Source organism: Falco cherrug, chromosome 7 (assembly GCF_023634085.1).
Source record: "Falco cherrug isolate bFalChe1 chromosome 7, bFalChe1.pri, whole genome shotgun sequence".
In the NCBI taxonomy this organism is placed as follows: Eukaryota; Metazoa; Chordata; class Aves; order Falconiformes; family Falconidae; genus Falco; species Falco cherrug.
In genome coordinates, this window is record NC_073703.1 from 56,073,156 (window position 1) to 56,095,961 (window position 22,806).

A 22,806-nucleotide genomic window follows, 5' to 3' on the forward strand; every position below is an offset into this window, starting at 1 on the left:
GGGTCAGCAGTGAATACCTCACTCAAATGGTGCAAAGTCAGCCAGTTCTTAATTTTTTATCTCCTCAAGAGTGCATTCAGTGACTTTATCACTGAGAAGAATGACTCCCCTGCCTAGTGTGATCAAGATCTGGAAATTTGCTGCATCAGCACATTTAGCCTGGACTGCTACTTGATTGGTGGGGCTTAGATTTGATCTTATGGCACACATGTCAGTTCTCTAACTGGCTAGGTGAACAGCCTGTCCAGGGGGAAACTCAGTTTTACCCATCTGAACTTGAAGGAAGAGAAGTCTCATAACTTGCCAGGTTTTTTATTTGGGGTCCCTACGTATAGCCAACCCGATCTCCTCTGAGGCAGGAGAGTGGGGTGGTGGAAGTCCTCTGAAGCCCAGCTTGTGGGGTTCTTCTCTAGAAAGAGCTCAGAGACACAAAATCAATCTAGGAAGACTTTGTAGGCACTGCATATTTGTCTTTTGCAACACTTTCTGCTGCAATGAAAGACTTGAAATGAAATTACAGGTTATGAACAGAAAAACAAAGCATCAGGTGTCAGAGTGGGGTTCTGTGATTTTTAGTTTTGTGCTGTGAACTTTTAAGCAAAAAGTGTTATAAAAAGTCAGTACCCTGTGGTTTTTCTATTTTTATGCTTTCGTATTTTCTAAATCCAATTCATCAAAACTTTTGTCAAAAGCTTTTCCCCATGTTTCTATGAAATTGTGTGTTGCTCTGTCAGTTCTTTTGATCACTTACAGCAGGTCCAAAGCATCTTATGGGATAGTTTGGGTGCAGAGAGAGAAGGCCATGGCCTTCCCTCCTTTTTCACTTGTTATTTTTACTCACATTATCCTGAAACAATCCAGTAAAACTATACTGTGGGAGAAAGCAAGTTGCTTGTCAGCCTTTCTGATGTCATAAAGACCTCTTTTGGGTTTTTTTTTTTGTCAACGAGCTGAAATTCTCTGAATTTCACAGAATTCACATGTCTGTATGCTTGCTGCTTCTTCCAGTTTGAGGCATTTGGATATTCTTAACTGTATCTTCCCTCCTGGCTGAAGCTAGACTAAGAAACTAGCAGGGACTGGCTAGGGGCTTTGGCTTTTAAATGCTTGTTCTTATAATCTGTCTGCTGAACTTGAAAGACTAAATGTTTCAAGCCTTTCCAGTAACCACATTCAAGCATCCAATACATATATAGCAGATGAGGTATAGATGGTTTACACTTTACCTTTACGAGGCTTCTTGGAGGAAAAGACTCCTGAAAAATGTTACCCTGAAAATAAATATGGGCAGATCCAAAGCATGTGGTTGTCGTCTAGAAGGTGATTCACCAGTGGGAGCAAGCATGGGATCAAGCCCTTTGTTGTGAACACCAAATAGCATATCATTTACAAACAGTATTAGTTATGTTTCCAGATACCTAGCACACTATATTTAAAGTATGGGCTTTAACTTAAACCTACAAGAGCAGACTGTCAGTGTTCCCACGTAACCCTTCACATTCTGGCATTTTCCAGACTGCCAGCCAAATGAACACTTTAGGAGGAGGTGTGTATATATGTCCGCAGCACCCAGCGGGTTAATCCACCCTACTGTGCATAGGTGTTGGAGCTCTTATGGTATGTAAGACTTGCCAAGTTTGGAGTTGTTTTGTATTTTTTTTCTTCCTGGACTATGTATTCACAGCAAGCATTTCTTCTTATGCTGCTCAGGTGTTTGTGAATGCATATCAAGATGGTACTCTTATTTGTGTTTTATGTAACACACACATTTGTGTACCTTTTATCACCCAGAAAAGCTTTTATGGTTCATTTTGACACTTTTCTATTAAAACATCTTTTTTTTTGGTTTTGCCTTTCAAGCATTCAGCCATCCTTCATTTTTTAAAATACATTTTAAAATAGACTAATGTGTATTTTGGACTTGTGGCCTAACAAATGTCCTTTTTATTAACTGACGATTTTAGCTTAGTATCTCTCAGGAATAAATGTCTGTTACATTTCTAGTCCTAACTTTTTTTGGAAATGATAAAAAAATCCTATTAATGTGTACTTGTATGCAATATTTCAGCTGGTGCTTTTTTAATAGCTAAATAACCCTGAAAAGAGAGGTTTCTAATATGGACAGTACATGGACTCTTGCTGGTGGGCATCATTTTAAAGGATGTCTCCTGAACAAGCAGTTGTGTCCAACAGCATGTTTTCTAAGGTGAACTGCAAGACATTAAAATACATCACAGTTTATAAGTTTCGAAGAGCTGTAAGGAAAACTGAGATGCTCTGATGGATATTTTCCTTTTTAAAACCATTTTTATTCTTAAAGAAACTGCATTAACGATTTAATGAAGAAGAACAGCACAGGATGTTAGCCATCATCTACTTTAAGTTCTCCACATTCTGCTATATATAAACAACTGCAAAATGTTAAAAGTTAAATATTGATGAGACACTATTGAACTTAATTACTTAACTTCAACTGCAGGTAGAATTTTAATTGAGCTTGGCTATTTTGCCCACATTTGATATTATTCTAATGACAAAAATAACAGGAAGCAAATAAGAAATCGTACTTAAAATAAAATATAGCTCTTTAGTGTATACTAACTTTGGTATGGTTGATTGAGAAAACTAAAAACACTATGCCATTTGCTCCAACAGTGATAGAGACCTAAAAAAAGAAAAAGATCTCTGAAAGAAGATGTGCTTTAGGCAAACAAAATTTTTTTTTTTTCTCCTGATTTCTTTAATGACTTGTTATTGTTGTCTCAGCTGTAGCCAAAGTCTGCAGCTGGTATCCTTAACAGAATTACCACGAGAATGCTAAAAATATTTCTCTAAAAATACATAAAAAAGCAATTTAAAAAGAACTCCATTTAGACTGCAACACAAGGACATTTTGTGTGACAGTGTTTAGTAGGATGAAAAATTTAAACAGAATAACAGCTATTTACATTCACACTGCAAAGTAATTACCCAAGCAGACAAAATACTTAAACCTAATTTAATAATACTTTCCTTCAGCCTAGGTGCCAAAACCTGGGAGTAAACTTCCCATCTTGTGCTGAGGGGGGAATCGAAGTTAAAACCATGTAGAAACAAGTGCATTGAACATTTCCCCGGTGAGGTACAAAGTGAGTTTTACTTTTACACCGAAGACCATCGTAAATCAGCATAAACCACAAGTTTTAATGAGTATATCTCCTCTGGAATTGTGCAGTGCTTGCAATTCTTTGTGAACAAGACAAGGATCTGGCCTTACACTCCTTACTCAGGCAAAACTACCACTGACATTAATGATAATTTTGCTTGAATAGAACAAAGTGCTTGATGGTGGTTATGCCAGCATGAGGGGTGTGAGATTAGGATAAACGTGCAAAAAAGTACAACTTCAAATGGCTGTACCTTTGACTTCCTGAGCTAGCGTTTCCTTCAACTACAAGGATCTTAATTATAACATTTGCTGGTTCAAAGATTAACATTTAGCATTCTGGGAAAGACTTTCTGGACTTTAGTAACCTGATCAGTACGGTCTCCTTTTGGTGTCTGCCTCTTTCTGGTTCTTTGTATTGCAGGGGAGATGATAGTATCTGGCACATTCCTTGGATGACTTGAAGATAGCAGCCTTCTGTGTTTGGGGCTGAAAGATTGTGAACTCTGTGTTAGCAGAAATGCCACACAGGGGAGGTGAATAGAACATTAAAAAAGCTTTAGCTTTAGGTACTGCAGCGCAAGCAGAGTTGAATTTGAGAGCTGGGACTTAAGTGGACATTTGTCCCTGCTTTCTTCCTTAATAAAATCTGAGTGTTAACTGTGGATAAGGGCATTCAAGAGATCACTAAAAATGAATCATTGAATGCCCAGAAGAGCTTTATTATGATATACTATGGAGAACTTTAGAATATACCGTATACTTTTTACGTGCTTAACGGATGCATGTATGAGTTACTATTACAGAAGTAAATTGTTTTGTCCTTTGCTGCAGAAACAAAATGATTTGCCAAATCAAAATAAAACTCATCAAAAACTGGATCTGTGTGGTCCTTTCTGGCCCTGTGTTCCCATCTGATTTTCTTTTGCCCCATGAAAGGCTATTGAGCAAAAAAGCACAAGCTCCAACCAGCTACATTTGTTGTGCTTGTGTGTGTGTAATACATTTTGAAAAACCCTGATACAAATACTAAATCTGGAAAAAATCTCAGTGCACAAATCCTGACTGGCCAAACTGAGTTTTAAAAAAATACTAAATTTTAAAAATCCCCACACTGATATCAGGTTCCAGGAGTGTGTCCTTGTAGTTAAAGCCAAGAGAGGTCGCTTAGTCCAGTTTGTTTGTCCCAGCAGCAAATAGACTTGAAGGAGTTATTCTGCTGCTGAAGTTCCGCAAGGATGTTGCCACTGCCCAGTTAACCAGTGTGAAAATACCATGGAAAATAAATTATTAAACTATACTGTTATTACTAACTTGCCAGCTCCAGAGAAACAAATGCAGCCACATTTACATATGTGTCCATCTGTCTGTTTTTACACTTTATGTCTTCAGCCAGTGGGTGAAATTGTTTTAATCCAAGCTGCAGTCTGATTTTTTTCTTTTTTTTTCCTGCTGATATTTTTCTGTGTCTGTGTTATTTGTAGATGGACATGCATATTCTTGACAGTAGCTAGTTCTTAATTGTCCTTTTAAGTAACCTAATCTATCTGGCCACGGTAGTTTTAACTGGAGTAAGCAGCAGAGTTCTCCATGGATAATTTTCGTTAGTTAGCAGATTGTTACCATCTCAATGTTGCTGAAATCCCTAATCTCAGGTCAGCGTGAAGCTGCAGTGGTTACAATCCTGTTGCCTGATGCAGTGTGAATGGAAGTGCTTTCTGTCAGAAACATGTGGTCTCTTCAGTGGAGAGCCTTCGTAAATCCTGTGTAAATAGAGGGAGGCTAACAAAGGATGAGCCCCTGCAGCTCAGAGCATTTGGAGCCATTTGGAGGCTGAATTTGCTAAATGCTGCTTATACCGCCTGAAAAGTTGAAGAGAAAGGAGCATAAAATCCCTTCTTTTTTCTCTTTCTGCTCCTACCCTGGGGGGAGGGTGTTAAGGGCCAGGGAAGCCTGAGGTAAGCCTATGAAGACTGTTTTTTCAGTGCTCTTTTGAGTGTGAAAAAGGTGGCATGGGTCACTGTCCCCTCTTTAATGTCGGAAAACCCACACAGTTAGTAAATGTTGCATGTAAACTAAAGCATTTCATCCCTTCTCCTGCACTCCACGGCAGCGGGCCATGAACTAGTCACTTGAAAATCGCAGAAAAATTTCACTTCAACATGTCTGGACAGTTTAGCACAGCAGGAACGTAAGAGAGATCAGTAATTAGCAGGTTGCTTTACTGTTCCCCTTGTCTGCATTGGAACACTTTTTTCACCTGATGTGAAAAAATGTTGGATTATAATGAACGAACCACAAACCTCCTGGCTGTACAAAAGAGCTTAAAATTTAAACCACTGTTTATTAGTTTTCTCTTTAAAAAGCTAGAAAAATATGTTGCTGGCTTTTGAATATAATCTCTAAGAATTCTCAATTCACTTAACAAATAAACATGAGCTTTAAACACAGACAATTAAAGGCACAAAAAAGCCAGTCTTTTTCATATTTTTGGACAGGAAAATCATAAAGGGGGAAATGTGAAACATTACAGTTCTGCAAATATTTTTGAAAGATTTGAATCACTGATTTTATAGCATGCATTGCTATAACAATAACGTTGATGGAATGTCATTTCAAACTTGGAATAAATAATCAAATATTTGTAAATGCCTTTTTGGAAAATAAGATAAATTAGTGATTATAGAATGGTGCCTATCCAGAAATAGAAAAGGAACAGTTTTTATTCTGTCTCTTTTTGTCAATACAGTTTAGACACCAGCTACCATGCAACTCTTTAAGCCTTTAGCACATATTGCCAGATGGCAATAGGGACTTGCTCCTGACTGACAAACTATGCTAAAATGTGATTAGATCAAGTAGAATAGCTTTGTAGGTGAGATCTGATAGTGGCTGATAGCCCTCTTCCTTTTCTTTTTATTTGAATTTACAATAGTTACTAATGCCTGGATTGTGTGAAATGCGTACATGTCATCTTCACAGTATCAGCCCAGTGTAATTGCTGGGTTATATTCTGTAAAGCAAAAGATCTTCCAAAAGAATAGCAGTGAGAAGGCCAGCTCTTCATCACCTCCCTGCTGCTAGAAGGGCAAGAGAAGAACATCTTCTGTAGCAAGAGCAATGACCGTGTTATATGTCTGAACACATAACACATATGTCACTTAAACATATGACCATATGACACCATGAGATGTGTCTGGTATCTCAGAGACACAAAAGGGGAGGGAACGCAGGGGGCTGATTAGAGCAGCTCACTTGAGGACACCTTACTGCAGGATGGGGCAAGTGGTGGCTGAGCATGCAGGTCACCCTGAGACGCCTGTGTCAGGCCTAAACAGCTTCTGATGGCTCCTTTATTCCTGTGGTCAAGTAATTCAGCAAAACCAGCACACGTACTGGCAGAGTACTGCTGGCGATGGCACTGATCTGAGCTGAGATTCCTACTTGAACTATTTGTGGTTTTCAAAGAAGTCCCAGGCTTGCCGCCCTTAACCTGTCCTAGCTCAGTTTCCCTAGGCAGTAAGATACAGTAGATAAGTATTGCCTCTACGGTGTAAGGAAACTAAGTCAACTTCCATGAACAGTGATCATTAATAGGAAGACAAAAAAACCCCAACTCACAGCCAGCACTTCATTCAAAGAGCTGTGATCTGCTGAAGCTGTAAGGCTAAAAGCCTGATGATTTTAACAGGGTGGAGTGGAGATAGGGAGTTCTCTTGAAGGGTCTTTGATTCTGGGGCTGACCTTCCCTCTCTATTAGCCCTCCCTACAGCACAGACTGTCTTATCTTCAAAACATATTCAGACACTTCTCTTTCCAGCTTTTTGGCAGTGGTAATTAACCAGATTTTTATCATTTTTATCTGGTGGTGATGTGGATCATATCGCTAAGTTGAACATCCTTATTAATAATGGTTTACAATACTTAATGTGTCCAGATGGACACGTTATAAGTACAAACAAATAATTGCAAATTGTGAATATAAGCTGCATGCCGATTCTCCTTTGTTTTGCATTTATATCGACATATTCTACTCCATCAAAATACTGAACTGAAAGATTGTAGAGCAGTTTACTTAAGATCAGCATACTGTACTGCAGCCTTCCTTTTCAGAATCCCTTAACTCGGTTTTCATATTGCTTGCACTATTTTTAGAAAAATGGTGAAGTGTCTTGTCTTCCCCTGCTTTAGATAGCCTTGCTCTTCTCTCTTGTCCTTTAGCAAGACAAACCATAAAGCTGTAAAGGACCTCTGATGGTAAAGAAACTCAAACACTGTGTCCTGAAATATATTTTCCCAGAAATCACTGTTCTTACTGCTCTGCTTGTTATGATGGTAATAGAAATAATTTCTAGGGTTTTGATCCAGGTTGTTACCAGACTTCTGTGCTTTGGCCCAGCTGAGTTATCCTTTTCAGTTAACATTTTGCATAGACTGGGAATTTATTAGTCATTGTGTTCACGAACGTTGAAAAGTCTAGATGAGCAGCTTCTTAAACAGCACTTGCTTCATCTCTTGCTGGGTCTTTACTCTGTGAGGAACACAAACAAGGACTAGGGCTGAGATAATACTGATAGTGTGGAGGACTGTCAAAAAGGAATTAGTTGATAGGTTGGACGGGCCTTCTGTAGGGCTGGACTGTTTCCTGAAGAGTTCTTAGCTATATGAACATCAGGGTCAGCAAGCTAGTCTGTCCAAAGAGATCAGTTTGCAGCAAGTTAAGTCTGAAATTATGATGCAATGGAAAGCCTTCTACAACTATTTTTTCAGTATTTTTGAAATAAGAGGTAGTCTGCTTTGTTTTCAATGCAAAAGAATTTATCTTGTGAGAAGAAACCCTCAGCGCATGCTAAGAGTGTCGGCACACAGAGCTAATGTGGAAACCTAACTTCTGGCTGTGTAAAGAAGACTTGCATCTTCAGCCTCCTCCACAAACCCTTCCTCTAGAAGAGAAGGTCTCTAAGGAACCCTGTGTGGATCACTGCAAAGTCTCTTGTAAATTCTCTCCATGTTTTATAAGAGTTATTGAGACTACTACATAGCATTGATATAATCTTAAACAAGCTGGGTAATATGCCTAATTCTCTACTGGCTTGAATCCTGCATAGTCATTGACACCTCCACAAAGAGAGTGCCGCTTAGGAACTCTCTGCTTCCCTAGAGCAGTGGTAGGGTTTTGCAATCATTTGTACTCTTTGCACAAGAATAAAGGAGTGAAGAGTGTGCAAAGCAGGAGAAAGTCACCCTTCATTTTTTTGCTGCTGCGTGAAAGAGAGAGTCAGTGGGCCAAAATCTAGTCTTAATTTCCCCACCAGAAAACTCGGATAACTGTGCTTATGTAAGTGCAATTTCCATACAAATTAGGACTTGCCTCTACTTTTCTAACAAACTACTATCTAAATCAGGATATGAACAGTTCACATAAGCAGAATCACTTGTAATGATGGTTTAAATTATTTAGATTCCTTCATACAGCATTTAATAATATAGTTAATCCAGTTTGGCATAGAGTAACTTTCATATGTATTCGGTTTATTTCACTTTTGGTAATTTCTTTTTCTTCATTTAAAAGTGACTAATGTTTATTTGGATACAGAAAACTAGGATCAGGCCCTCCATATCCAAGAAGTAAATAATTCCATCTTGGAAAAATCAGTTATGGGCTACTTCTGTGATTTCTTGCCACTAGAAACAGTCTACACTAATGTGAGCAGTTGTAGTCCTAATAAAGTTACGACAATATAGATTAGGAGGATTGGGCCTGTAGTTCACCAGGAGCAACAAATCTTGCCGTATTCATCTTCTGAGGTCGTTTGGAGGTACGATATTTGAATGTCCTTTCATGAGGTTACGGAACAGATTAGGGAAGCACTGACTCTTGCTGCTGTCAGTTTTGACTGCTGATTAAGGTGGGAAGGCAATGAGAGCTTCAGCTGAACTTTCCTCTCCTGGGCTGCTATTAGCTTTTTAAAACTAGGATATTAACAGCCTCTCCAAATGGTCTAAACACTGATTTAGCATGTGGGTGACTCCTGCCGAGGATGCTTTCAAACAGACTATGTCTATGCAGACAAACAGGAATTTGTCCATACAGAAAGCAAACTGGTGCTTCTGCAGAGCGAAAGGATGGTGCAGAGCAGACGTTTTATAGCTCCACTCATCCTATGCATACACACATAGCTTTACATAAAGAGACAAAGATATCTTTATCCGCACGACAGATAGACAAACAGACTGACTGACTTCAAACTTGCACTTTCAGTAGGATTTTTTTTCCTCCCATCTCTGGGTACTGCTTTTCAGAATTGCCTGAGGCTACAGTACAGCACCTCAGATCCCCAAGGCCCATTGCCTGGCTCCTAATAGCCACTCTCCATCTGTGTCACATGAACAGCTGATGAGATAGCTCCAGTGTCTGTATTTTGGAGAGCATATCCACCCAGGTTAAAATGCTGGGGTTGCCAAGGAGCAGTCAGAAGCCATTAGTGTTTGTGAGAATTTGCCTTGCAGCAGTTCCTTGGCATAGTGGAAACTGTGTGTGTATGTGTGTGTGTGTGTGTGTGCATGCGCGTGTGTGAGAGAGAGGGGTAGGGTGGAATATATGGGGAGGAGAGAGCAAGGGAAAGGAGCGCATTCTAAATAACCAACATGCAAAAGCGAACAGTTGGTTACAGCGTCTAGGGCTTCTGTAATCTCTTTGATTAGTTTGCTGTGATTTGACTCTCCATTCTCTATCGTTAACAGAAACAAACAAACAAAACAAGAAAAAAAAAAAAGGAAAAGGAGCATGAGAAAGAGAGCAGTGACTTCAGGGTCTTGCTCTGGTGTTTGGGCAGATGGAAAGGAGCTGCTCTGCCTTGGGGCAGGGTGGTTGTAATGAAGTGGCCTGTCAGTCTGTAAATAGTGAGGGTCATCTCTTCCATGTGATGGAGGGTATCACATTGCAGTGAAAATGGAAATGTCAATAAAATTAATCTGCCAGCTCTTTGCTGTGGCTTTTTCTGCCTCTCCAGTCCAAAAGGGTTGGTTTTTCAGAGGGGAGGCAGTGGAAGAAGGGTGATCTGGCACGGGAGGGAAGATGGAGCTGAAATGCAAGTTTTGAAGCAAATGGACTGTATGTAGCAGCAACGTATTTCGTTTAGCAGCACTACAGAGCTAGACAAGGCTATAGGAATTAGCTCATGAATCTATAGCATTCCTCAGGAAGCTATGGAGCGTCTAGCTCAGGCTACATTGAGCACAGAGTTTATTGTTTTAGGCTTTCTTGGACAAGGTTTTTACTTAGCATGGGATTTATGGCATTTACTGCTAATGAATGTCTATTCTTAAATTACAAAAACCACCGTCTCAGCACAATTCCCAGATGTCCTTCCAGGACCTCGGCTTCTTAAACACCAGCAGGGAGCATAAACTCTCCACTTCTCTGTTTTCCTCTTTCGTGTGGCTCCGGGCTAATGATGTGTAAGGAAAACACAGCAATCTATAAAGTCTCAGTGCTGTCCCAGTATTCTTCATTTATTTTGCATTTGATTATGCCACAAGTCGGATCTTGTTTCTTTCCTTTTTTTAAAGTTATTAGTTCAAATATTAATGTAGGAATATGGCATATATTGCTGCTCTTGATTGATGCCTTCCCAAAAACAGGAAGACGTGCTCGTATGAATTTTAAGAAAGTAGGGGTCCTGCAATGCCTTGCCAGAAGAGTTTTTCAGATACATAATTTAGATGCCCTCCAGGCAGGCTTTCAAGGCATTTTTGCTGGAGGGCAAGAAAAAATAACTATGACTGTTAAAAGTAAATGATTTTTGCTAATGCACAATTAATGCCAGGGAAAAGCACAGAAGAGAAAGATGTTGATGGAAAGTTCTGATTAAGTGAGAGCTCTACCTTGATGTGCATCTTTTTTTTTTTTAATGATAATAATCACTGATGCAGAGATGTAGAAGTTTTCATGTCATGCAAATGCTATATGCAGGGTCATACTAGGTGTACGTGTTTGTGCGTGCCTATGTATGTGGGTTGGGAGGTGATGGTTATGGGGAGGGGCTCATCTGACAGTGTGTTATGTGCACTGAACGGTGACATGGTTACTGCCACCTCTGCAGAGGGCCTCGAATATATAGACTACAGAACATTTAACTTGATTACTTATAGTACGCATTCAGAATGGTTGTAGGGATGCATTTACAGTGAATGGGTTTTCTTGTGGCAGGTTTTCCCACGTTGAATCCCATAATTGACAAAGAGCTATTGCACTATGTCAAGCACACAATTGTAATTGAATTAATGATATATGCATGTGTGAAATGCAAAATTAGTATTTGGAGAGACATGGTTTCTAATTTTTACATATTTGTATCAGCACTCATATATAATCAGAAACTATGTGTGCCTGATCTAGCAAATCAAAATAAAACTGTGGTAGTGTCTTGGTAATTAATGATCCTTTTTGGCTTCTATATCTTGTTCATTAAATGTCCCCTCCTTCCTGTTTTTCTCTTTGTTGTAGGAGATGGTTTAGACAACAGTGTAGCCTCACCTGGTACAGGGGATGATGATGACCCAGACAAGGACAAAAAGCGTCAGAAGAAAAGAGGCATTTTTCCCAAAGTAGCAACAAATATCATGAGAGCGTGGCTTTTCCAGCATCTCACAGTAAGTGGTGCCCCAAACCAAAATAGATTTCTATTCATGTGCCTAATGAGGTTTATTCATCACTATTAGAAATCAATTGTCCCCATAATTTTTTGGATGATTATTAGGGCTCAATTATTGTTGCTTTTTTTTTCCTGGATTTTTTTTTTCTTGGCTCTTGGAATCATGACAAGTCTGAAAGAAACCTATATATATGTATGTATATATATATATATACACACATACATGCCTATAGAGAGAAAAAGAGAGAGAGTACAAAGCCTTAGCATGGAACAACACCTACATATAAAGTAACCATTGTTTGCTTTGAACTATTCAAAATGTTCCTAAGGAAAAAAAAAGGGGGTTTTCTTGCTTTAGTACATAGAAAGCTCTGCCTTCTGGATTCTTTATTGCTGGTCTCTGTTTTCACAAACTTCCTGTGTATATGATGGAAGGGAGAGCCCCAGTCTGTGTGTGCTGACATACACTGCGGATGTTAGAGAAGTCAAAGCAGCAGCTTGCAAACTTGTCGTTGTTACTTTGTGAGAAATGGAGAAGGCTTACAGGTTCCCTAATTCTTCAGCTGTGTAACAAAGAGAATAAGCACCTTTTTAGCTTCTCTTCAAGTCCATTACGTTAACAGCTAGCCATATTCACATTTGGGGAAGAGAGATCAAATATGTGAAAAAGCAATACTCTTCATGGACTATCTTTATCCTGCTTGCAATTGGTTTTATGTGTTGGTGTTCTGTTGACTATTATAGCTTCACTTAGGCATCAAAACACGGTTCCACAGAAAAACTAGGGACACTGGAAACTGGTAAAATTATCAATTGATTTTCCTATTCCTCTCACTGTAAAATTGTTTCTCACTTCTTAAAATGCTAACTGTTATTAACTACCTTTTCTTCTACCAAAGTTTTATAAATTTTCATGGTAGCTGATGTTGGTTACAGTATAATGATTTCAGGACAAGGTACCCGATTTATTTATGATAGGGACTATTGAACTGCTCTGCTAGCAGCACAGCTAAAGGGGGGAGCAATAGATCCACATTTCTAAACCATCATTTTGATGTAAGGACATTAGTAGCAAACTAAGGTGCATTGATCTGGCCTGTGGGGTCAGGATTAGCTGGAATAGCCAGTGTCTCTGCTGGAGTAGTGGTTATTCCTGCCTCCCAGCTATGGCCATTTCAAAGGTCAGGTGCCCTGTACCCACTTGGCTCAGAGGAATTAGACAGAACATGAGTCTCTGGGCTGATTACTTAACCAAAGACAAAATAATGAGTCCTAAGCAAATACTGACTAATTGAAAGGGCTGTAAATCCATTACATATTGGTCAGGGATAATCAGGAGTATTTAATCACTTTTATCTATTCAGGAGCACTGAAGCTGCAACAGCAAAGCCCTGAACCTTGCCATGTGCTTATTATTCTCATCATTATCAAAATTACTTCACAGCTGTTCTTTGCTACATCACCTCAGCTGGAGATTTACTAACCTGTAAAATGTTTTTAATTTGGAAGTCGAGTGAGTGTGAGTGGAGGGTTTTTCATTTTGCTGTAGGGTATCTTTAGAGGAGTAGTACAGGCAGACAGCAAAAAGCAAGGCCACAAATAAACCAGTTTGTTTTGTACATGTCTCTGTGTTAACTCTGTTTCCTTTTATGCAATTTGTGATATCTTGTTTTTTTTCTCCCTGCCTTCCTTTCTCACATACTCCTTGAAAGCATTTGACACATGCTTATTAAACAGTCAACTGCCTCTCGCTCCTCTTGAGGAAAGTCCTCCTGGCTTTTTAAAATCCCTTTTCCTTGTTTCCATCCTCTCTCTCCTGACCCTCTCCATCCTGCATGAATTGAGGAAATTTGCCATCACTGGTGAGGATGGCCTCACAAAAATCAAATTAAATGAACACAAAAAAGCCCCAAACCTTTTACCATCCAGGCTTTAATGAGTTTGCAGGTGTTGAAAGATTTACTGTGCTGTAATTCTCAGACCTGCAAACTGATAATGGAGACCCCTGACCAGTGCAATGTAAATTCAGAAAGATTCTTGCCATAAACACATGCAGGGAAGGAAGAGAACTCCTTTCTTTTAAAGATCTCACACTTTTTCTCAAATTAGCTTGTCCATTCAAAGCACAGTGCTGGCTGAGCCAGAACGGGGGAATCTGTGATGTACAATTTTATTGTTTCAAGTAAATATCTTTACAATGGACGTCCATGATTCAATGTACATTCCTTCATTACTACTCTAACCTTATTTCAAATTGGTTTGTTCCTCCTTTGTGCTCTATGACCTGTTCTTGTATTACAATAATCCCCTGATGTACCCTTTTTTCTTCCTCTCTCTTTTTTTTTTTTTAAAGAAACTAATTGAATTATCTCATTATTTTAATTTGTTAAGCAAATGTATTTTACATCTCAGGATGTGTTCTTAAAGAAGGAGCTGCTTAGGCTTTGCCCCCTGAATGGGCCATTGGTACATTTTGACATTCATGCATTCATTAAGGAGAGGAACATAAAAGAGCTCTGGTTGTATTTTTTTTTCAAACACCCAACCAGCATGGAGCAACTTTTCCATAAGCCACAGGGGTCTCTCTACATATGTTCTCAACTGCAAGCCATTGTCACCTATTCTGAATACCTCAAAAGGACAAATAAAATACTAAAGGCCAACTGTAGCAATTGTTAGCTGTTAGTCTCAATATGACAAAAATCATTAACCTCTGGTTTCCCTGGAAGGAGAGGCAGTGGCAGTCCATCTCTTATGGCATGGATTAAACTTTAAATTCCTTTAGACTGTCAAATTCAGAGAGTAACTCAGCTCTGACTAATTGAATTTACTTATGATTTTAAATAAAATGCTGGTTTTTTTCCTTTATTCATTCAGTTTGCAAACTCCTAAGGTAGCTGATTTTAAAAATTGAATTGCCTAAGTGGCTTTTTTGAAAAGACAGGCACTTGAACTCTGTTGTAGAATGAATGTATCTGACAGGCTGTGTCTTTCAAAACAATTTCTAAACCCTATCACAGCTTCCATTTTGCAGCAACTTTAATTATATTTGAAATAGGATATACATGCATGTTTTTATTGTTGGAAATCAAACGCAAGGAGTAGGAGCTTCTGTCATGTTCTCATTCACTTACTGAGCTCTGTCTTACATTTGGAATTACAACAGTACCGGAAGATGAAAGATCTGAGGATGAATTGGTTGGAAATGTGTATGCTTTTTCTGGATAATATCCAGTGTTTAAGAAAGTAGAGGAAATCCTAGTCTGGTAGTATAAGCTTTTCAATAGTACATAAAGATTACGACATCAGAAAGGTAAACCTGACATTAAGGCTGTTTTTATTTGAGTTCAAAGGTGGTTAAAGAAAAGAAACAGCAAGAAATCTGACCCAAGCCGAGAGTTTATTCATCGCTTTGGAAGACTCCTTTTCCTCTATGCCAAGGAGTCCTTAGTACACTCAATTAGCCTCTCAGACATCTCTGCTTTCCTCCCTCAAGTGCTCCCCTATTTGCCCTGCAAAGAACATATTTGATCATGAAGTGAAAACAGGAAGTGCTCAAATGTATAGACACCTCTAGTTTACACCAATGTTGAGATTAGAATTTCTTACCAGCAGCTATACAGAGCCGGCCCCCCCTTTCTCCTGTGCCCTTTTGAAGGATGGAGGACCTTTAAAATGTATGTACATAGTCAGAAGAGAGCAAAGTTATGAGGGAAGTAATTATACCCTTCTATGGACTTGTACCTCTGGTAGTTCAGCCCTTTCTGCAGTGTGGTGTATTGAGGACTACACTTTTGCTACACTCAACGTTTTTTCCTTCTTTTACAGAGCTGGTAGAACAGAGATGCATTTATTCTTTGACACTTACCTGGAGTGATGCCTTTTGTTAAAGTTCTGTTTTGGTTGTTTCTTTTGTTAGTCTGTAAGATGTATATCTCAACTAAAAGTAAGAGATATACTGATGGTAGCCTGCAAACGAAACCTTTTTTATGATGGTGCCATATTCCTACCTGGTGGTATTTGGTATGGCTCCCCTAAAGTCAGTGGAGTCAAACTGGCTTTTTGCTTTTTTTGCTAGCTGAAGTTCTGTCTCTTAACATTTGTTTGAACAGTGTCATTTTAGCCTGATTTCTGCAATCTTCTGGCTGAAAATCTTAGTCTTCAAAGTGTCTTGCAGAGTAGATTTTGGTTTCATCTGCTTTGGTATCACGCTAGAGCAAGGTCTGCTGGAATGTGTTAAAATGAACCAGCCACAGGTCTTGTATTCACCTGAATTAATTTTCATAGCCTGCTGTATTCAGGTGGCCAGATTAGATAATATGAACAGTCTTACTGAAATATCTGTATTTGTGTGGGTGTATCTGAGAATATATCCCTATCATATTTTGATGAATGGCTTACCGAGCTTTTTATACAGGGTGGCTATTTTATTTATTCATTATATTTGATTCTAGAGATGACTGTTGTCAACCCAAGCCAATCTTGGAGCAAGCTTTTAATGGAGCAAGCTTTCAAAACAGTTGAAGCCATCCCACCTTCATAAATATTTCCTCCCATATCATGATTTTAGCGATAATACTTAAAGGAGGGTTAGGAACATAGCTGGCCATTGCACTCCACACTGAAGAGCTTACTTTCCTGTCAAACAGTAAAACAGCTTTCCTCAGAGTCCTGGTCTAGCAGAAACGTTCTTCACATTGCAGGTTTTGCTCTACTTAAAAGAAACAAAAGCAAACCCAAAAATACAACAGACCTTTGCCCAGTTAAAATAATGACAAGAAGGCTGGGACACTCAAGAAAATGCAAGAATATGAAGACATTCTGGTGAATTTTAGTGCACGTTGGACTGCGCTGTGATGCACTGTGCGCTCCCGGGGTACACTGAGGAGGCGGACGATGCCCTCTGATTGTCCTGTGAAATGACCTGCATGTGGGTTTGCACAGCTGCCATTTCTGTGCCATTTCAGTGCACCATGTAGTCAGAGAACTGGAGGTGCCTAAGGTACAGTTTTATTCCAGGTCTGCCTTTTAAGCTAGACTGGCCGTGTGCTGACTGTGCAGCCAGGTAGTGAGTTGCTTGCTGGTGTAGGACAGACCTCCCTGACTGTACAAACACCGCCCAGTTGGAAGCGCAAAATAATATTTGCTCGTTTTTCAGCTGGGTAAACTTTGTGAGGAGAGGTTAAGTGATTTCACCCTAGTACTGGAGAAAAAAACAGTGTCTGAATGCTAAACTCCCATGACCTGGTGTCCTGGTGTCCCTGATGGGGCTGTGCACCTTGGCACCCCAAGGTTGCTCTGGTTGCTCACCAGAAGGGCTGGCGGCTGCTCTTGACATGCATTGTTTTTGCTGGTGGTGGCATAGACCTACTTAATGTCACCAGCACCCCTCTCCTGTCCTGCCCGTCTGCGCTATGGCACCGCCAGCCTGCACAGAATAAAACTGGGAACCTTCCTCAAAATGTCACTCCTGATCCCAGGCCCAAAGCTTGCGTCCTCCACACGCCCCTTGTCCTCGGCCACGAAATCAGTCCCCAAGATTTAGCAACAGACCGAGCGTTCATGTACCTTTTAAACGTCACAGCCTTAAAAGAAAAGAGCTGAAATGGGGGTGGGGGTGGGGCTTTGTTTGTTTTAAAAATGGAATCTGAGATTAGATCTGACATTTCTACATCCACCCCCTACAGAAGAGGGAACCCGGGGTCATGGGGTGTGTGGGCCTCAAAAGCTAGCTTTGTCTGGGAGTGGTTAATCTAATCATTGTTACATAGACATCTGTTATTTCTTCTGAAAAATTGATGCTTTTGTGACACAATGATCCATCTATTTAGTACAACAGCCTGAGTAATTAAATTAAAAAAAGAATATTTTTGCGGGAACATGTATTCTAAAACTGCCATACCTCCTCATACCAGCGAAAAGGCTGGGGAGCGGGCGCGGGAGCGGGGGAGCGGGAGAGGAGTGCTTTAAACCCCGCATTGTTTTCTGCTGGCTGGAGGAAAACATCTGTGAATTGTTTGAACTGAACCTTAGCAGGGACTGTCTGAATCTGTGTCATCTCTGTTTAATTTCAGGAAATGATGTCACAGCGCATTAAATAACAATGCTGCGTGATTTATTTTTACTTGTACATGCTGTCCTAAGCATTTTGGTTACATGGCAGTGTTTCCAATTAAGTGCAAGCTTTCAGTTTTAAAAAATATACTCAGTAATGCTTTTTTTTTGGGGCGTGGGCACAGGGTGGCTGGGTATTTTAGGGGGTCACCAAGGTTCAGGGCTGTCGAAGGGCTCTGGGCCCATTTGTCATGTGCTTATTTGTAGTTGGAACTGGATGTCAGCGCTCTCATCACCCATGGCAACCTCCAGGACCGTGGGTTTGTTACAAAGCCTGTCTGGGGGAGAAAAAAACCTAAATATTCCGAACCGATCCGTCAAAAGACCTATTAGATAGTTATAGCCAGGCCTGCGTACTGTAGCTTCTGCCTCCATCAAACTTTCTGCACTCCCCCTTCTTCTGCAGAAGAATAGAGGACATAAGTCAATTCTGTCTGCCATCTGTCGCCTCTCTCCCCGCTCCTCAAATTAAAGAGACAGTCCGAAATTTAAATAATCGGATACAATCACAGGAAGGCCGCCTGGAAATTATTACATGTGCATTTGGGTTGGTTTCCCTCCCCCCCCCCCCCCCCCTTCTTTTTTGTTTTTGACTTCTTGTTTTATTTTGAAGGGGGATCTTTATTGTACTTCTTTGGACATCAAAATATGTTGTGTGTTTCAGCTTCAAAAATAGCATTCTGAGGAATACTGGATTTGCAGTGTCACCAAGTTGTTATCTAATAAGATTCCAAGTTATATATAGGGGGAAATTCACACACACTCATACACATACCCCAAACAAGCCCCGAACTGCAAATCCTGCAAGGGACAAGCAAATGAAATACATCACCCTTCCCCTCCAGCTCTCCCTTCCTCATCACCCTTGTTCCCTCCCTGAATCCCCCCTGGCAGGCTGAGGGACTACAGCAAAGTCCTTTCACGTTGCTACCAGAACGATTTAGGCTCTTGAGCCTACCTAATGGTCCTTTGCCAAGCCTGCTGTAATAGTTTTTCTCACTACCTTGTCTGATGTTAGCTAGTTGTGCTTTACCTTCACATCTCTTTTTTTCTTCTTTTTCCCTTTTCCCCACTGCCCTGCCTGATTTTGCCCCCTCCTCCTTCTCAACAGGCAACACAGTGTGTCAGGGCTGCAGCGAGGTGAATTTCATTCATGTGGCATATGAGGTCAGCCACTGCCAAACCATCAGATAACAGGTCTAGATGTTGCTTCCCAATTTAATATTTTACCTGCCATTTTCAAATAGGGAGTTACTGTAATGAAAAACATGTGCATGATTTTAGTTGAGACTTGATTAAAAAGCCTCAACAGAGCAAGCTGAATGTGGCCTAGCAAAAGATAGGATCAGCCACCGGTGTTTTCTGGTTGTTATTGTCAGATTACAAAGCTTTGCAGAGTCAGTACAGGAATTGAGTGAAAAGAAAAGAAGAAAGAATTCCAAAGTCCAAGTAATGAATTCCTTAAAGTAATTGAAACAAGGAAGTAGTAGTGACAAGAATTCATTTATAGAGAGTTGTGGCTTCGAGGCTCATGAGGTAAAAGGGGATTTAACTAAAGCATATGCAAATATAAATAGTGTTTAAACACTCAAAGAGTGTTGCACTAATAAATGTTGTGCACTGCAGCCTTTGAAAATCAAGATCACAGTCAACTAGAGGTGAGAATTCTTTTGAGTATTTTCAAGTTCCACTACCTAAAACAGTTGTCATCAGAAAACGCATGGTTCCTCCCTTTCTCTATAGTGTGGGCACGAGTATATGTATATATAAAGTATATTTTTAGGGAGAAAGCAATTGCTGCTGTTTGTGCAAAGTGATACTGCCTCTCACTTTTGCCTCAGGACATGTTTATTTAAGACCTTCCTTTCAAGATCCAAGGGCAGAGTAATTGGTTTCAAAGAAGTTTTCTGTAAAATTAGAGTTATACTGTAAAAAAAAAGCGCATTTCTGACGAACAGTTCCACAACTACTAAAAAATGGAGATGTCAATTCTTATTGTCGCCTAATGAAAAGAGCAGTTTGTGGCAGACAATATTACTTGTGGTGTTGTGGAGTTTGCCTTGAGTTAGGATACTTAGAACACCATGCATTACATATTTTAGAGTTGATTGGCAGCAGTCGTTTGTAGTACCCAAAGCAATCATTGGCATCCTTAGATTTATTATTGTCCTTAAGCATAATGGCAATACAGTTTTCATGCTTTTACATTTGCTATTTTTATTTTTAACCACTAGCCCCAAATATGCCAGAACTAATTTCAGTTGTTTTGTCTAATACTGGATGATAGGTTGTCAACTCACTGTATAATGCCGTAAAGATTTTTTTAAGTCTTGGTTTTACCTTTTTATGATGGCAGTTGAAAACACATATTTTATTTGTAGCAGCTGACTACTTATGTCCATAAAATGTTTAACGTCTCATGATGTTAAATCTCAGCACAAAGAATCGGAGTAACCAAGTAAACAGCAGCAAATATTTTAGTTTAGTGTTTTTAAAAAATCTGTATATATTAGTTTGTTTAATGCTATAGAAATTTGGCTATCATCTGGATCAAGCTTTTGTTTGGTCTGAGGTACATTTCAAAGTGGCAGCTTGATATTCTAAGGTGGATGTACTGTGGAAATACTGACCCAGCTGCATAAAAATGGGAAAGCTCCTGTTCACTTAGTATATACTAAGTATATAAAAGGAATAGTTTTTTGTAAGATCATGGCCTAGTCCAGACTACTTTGAAGATTGTTATGCCAATTAAAAAAAACCCAAAGACAATGTAAGCTGCATCGATAGTTGATATTCTGTGAACGTACGTGGATCTTTATAAAAGCGGTTCTCTTTCCTCCCAGGTAAGGTAAAAAATGCAGGTTTAATTTTTCTGTGTTCAAATATTTGGCAGATAATTTGGCAGGTTAGTGCCAAACAGTGTGTGCTTCTCAGTCCTGCTTCCATTAATTCCAATGGAACTCTGATCTCTTTGGAAAAAATGGACAAGATGAAGCAGTAAAATCATAATGGGAGACAGACAGACAAACACAATTTTGTGTCTTAATAGTCATTAAACACTATGGCCATTTTATCAAAAAATTGCGCTTAACAGGTCTTTCAAGGATCCCCTATTTTGTGATAGGAGGACAACTTTCTTGAGTGCTCAGCTCTTTGTCACATTCTTTTGTGGCTGAACCTTCACCATCATCCCTGGGATGCTTTAGCACAAGTGAGCTCTGGCAGACATGGGGAGATTTCAGTTCTGTTTCTAGCTGTGCCCATGGCAAGACACCATGCCTCAGTTTCCCTGTTTAAATACTATGGCATAACGATGGCAGATTCTTTTCAGAGTGCTTTTGATATTTACAGATGAAAAACTCTGCATGAGACCTGTGTCTTCTACTTAGCATCAGCTGAATTACAAAGGCCTGTACTTCTGTTGTGGTTTTATCCTACTGCTGAACTAGCACGACAGTCATGCAATGCTTGTACAAATACTCAAATACTTGAACTTTTGTAGACTCTGAAAGTTTAGGGTGATTCTCCCTTTATGAGGGAGCATTTAACATAAAGTTAAGAGTGTTCTGTTCTTTCTGGTCTACACTGTAGATGACAACATTTGATTGCTGCAAGCTATTTTAGCTCAAGTGGCTGGGGTTCTTTCTGTTTGTCAGGTCCTTTCCTTGCTGGTGACCTGAAGTGGTGACTATTGCATGCAAATGGTATCAAATATCTTTCCCAGAAAGCAGCAAGAGAAACAACCTTGGGCATCAACCGCTAGCCCAGGGGCAAGAGGCAGAATAAAGAGAGTGCAATAGCATTAACAAATGCATCTTTGTACTTCAAGAAGTCACTGGTGGATATTCCCCTCCTCAACAGCCCAGGGAGTTTCCTGATGCAAAATAGGACTTTGGCAGCTTTCCAGCCAGTCCTGATCCTTCTGCTGACTCTTTTGATTCATCCAGGTGCTTCCCACTTTGCATCCCACTTGTGCTTGAGTGAAGAACTGGGAAGCGGGAGGGTGACCTAGAGTGAAGAGTAAGGGACAGAAATACTACTGCAAAGTCCCTGATTCAAGTTGAGCAACTCCCTGTGTACTGAGGAACGCATGCAGAGAGCTGACAGCTGTTTTGATAGTCCACACATGGACTATTCAGGGATACAGAATGTGAATAGTGAGAAAGGTCATGATAAGTGTGGTAACAACAGGAATAAGGAGCATTATGTGGTCAGAAAAGTCACGTGTGTATTTGGGGGAGTCAGCAAAGGAACGGTGCATAGGAATGCATACATGCATAGGAACAGCGGCACTCCTAAATTGCAAGGAAATTTGGTTAATTTGAGGGATCACTTCAAAATCTAAATGTTTAAAGGGTGCTTCAATTTCAACTTTAAAGGGATATTCTGGTCTCTTTCAGATATGAAGTAGGAAATTAAATGGAAACATATGTGAAAACAAGTTAGTTGTGAACAACAAAAAGGGGAAAAATAATTTAATTTACTTCTCTCTTCCACTCTTCTTTACTGTTTTGGCGGACTATTCCAAGAGTTGTGTTACTTGGTCTGCTCTTTTCAACCATGTTTCTTGCAGTTCCACATAAACACTTTATTGCATGAACTACCATCTCTTAGGAAAGACATGTGCTCCCTGAGTTGGTATGGACATCTCTGTGGACAGTGGGATGAGCTGCAGAGTTTTAGGACAATCCTAAGAAGCCCACATTGTTCCACATAGTATGCCTGCTTACATCTCAATTTTAAACGGCCTACTTTGTATGCATGTGTTGTATGGTGGCCATTAAATGCCAAGCAAACACTTCTCAGACCAGAAAAATCCCACTACTTAGTGCATATCTACCCTAGGCATTTGCAGACAATTCACTGCTATAATTAATCTTAGCTGTCCTG

At 39.8% G+C, this 22,806-nt stretch overlaps 1 protein-coding gene across 8 annotated transcripts in view; it reads left to right on the plus strand.

Moving 5' to 3' along the window:
• MEIS2 (Meis homeobox 2) overlaps positions 1–22,806 on the plus strand; it is a 175,136-nt gene that overhangs the window by 41,353 nt on the left and 110,977 nt on the right. For all 8 annotated transcript variants that reach the window (XM_055716904.1, XM_055716905.1, XM_055716903.1 and 5 more), the window contains one exon: positions 11,655–11,800. In XM_055716904.1, the coding sequence (XP_055572879.1) occupies positions 11,655–11,800 (146 nt within the window). The remainder of the gene's footprint in view (positions 1–11,654; positions 11,801–22,806) is intronic.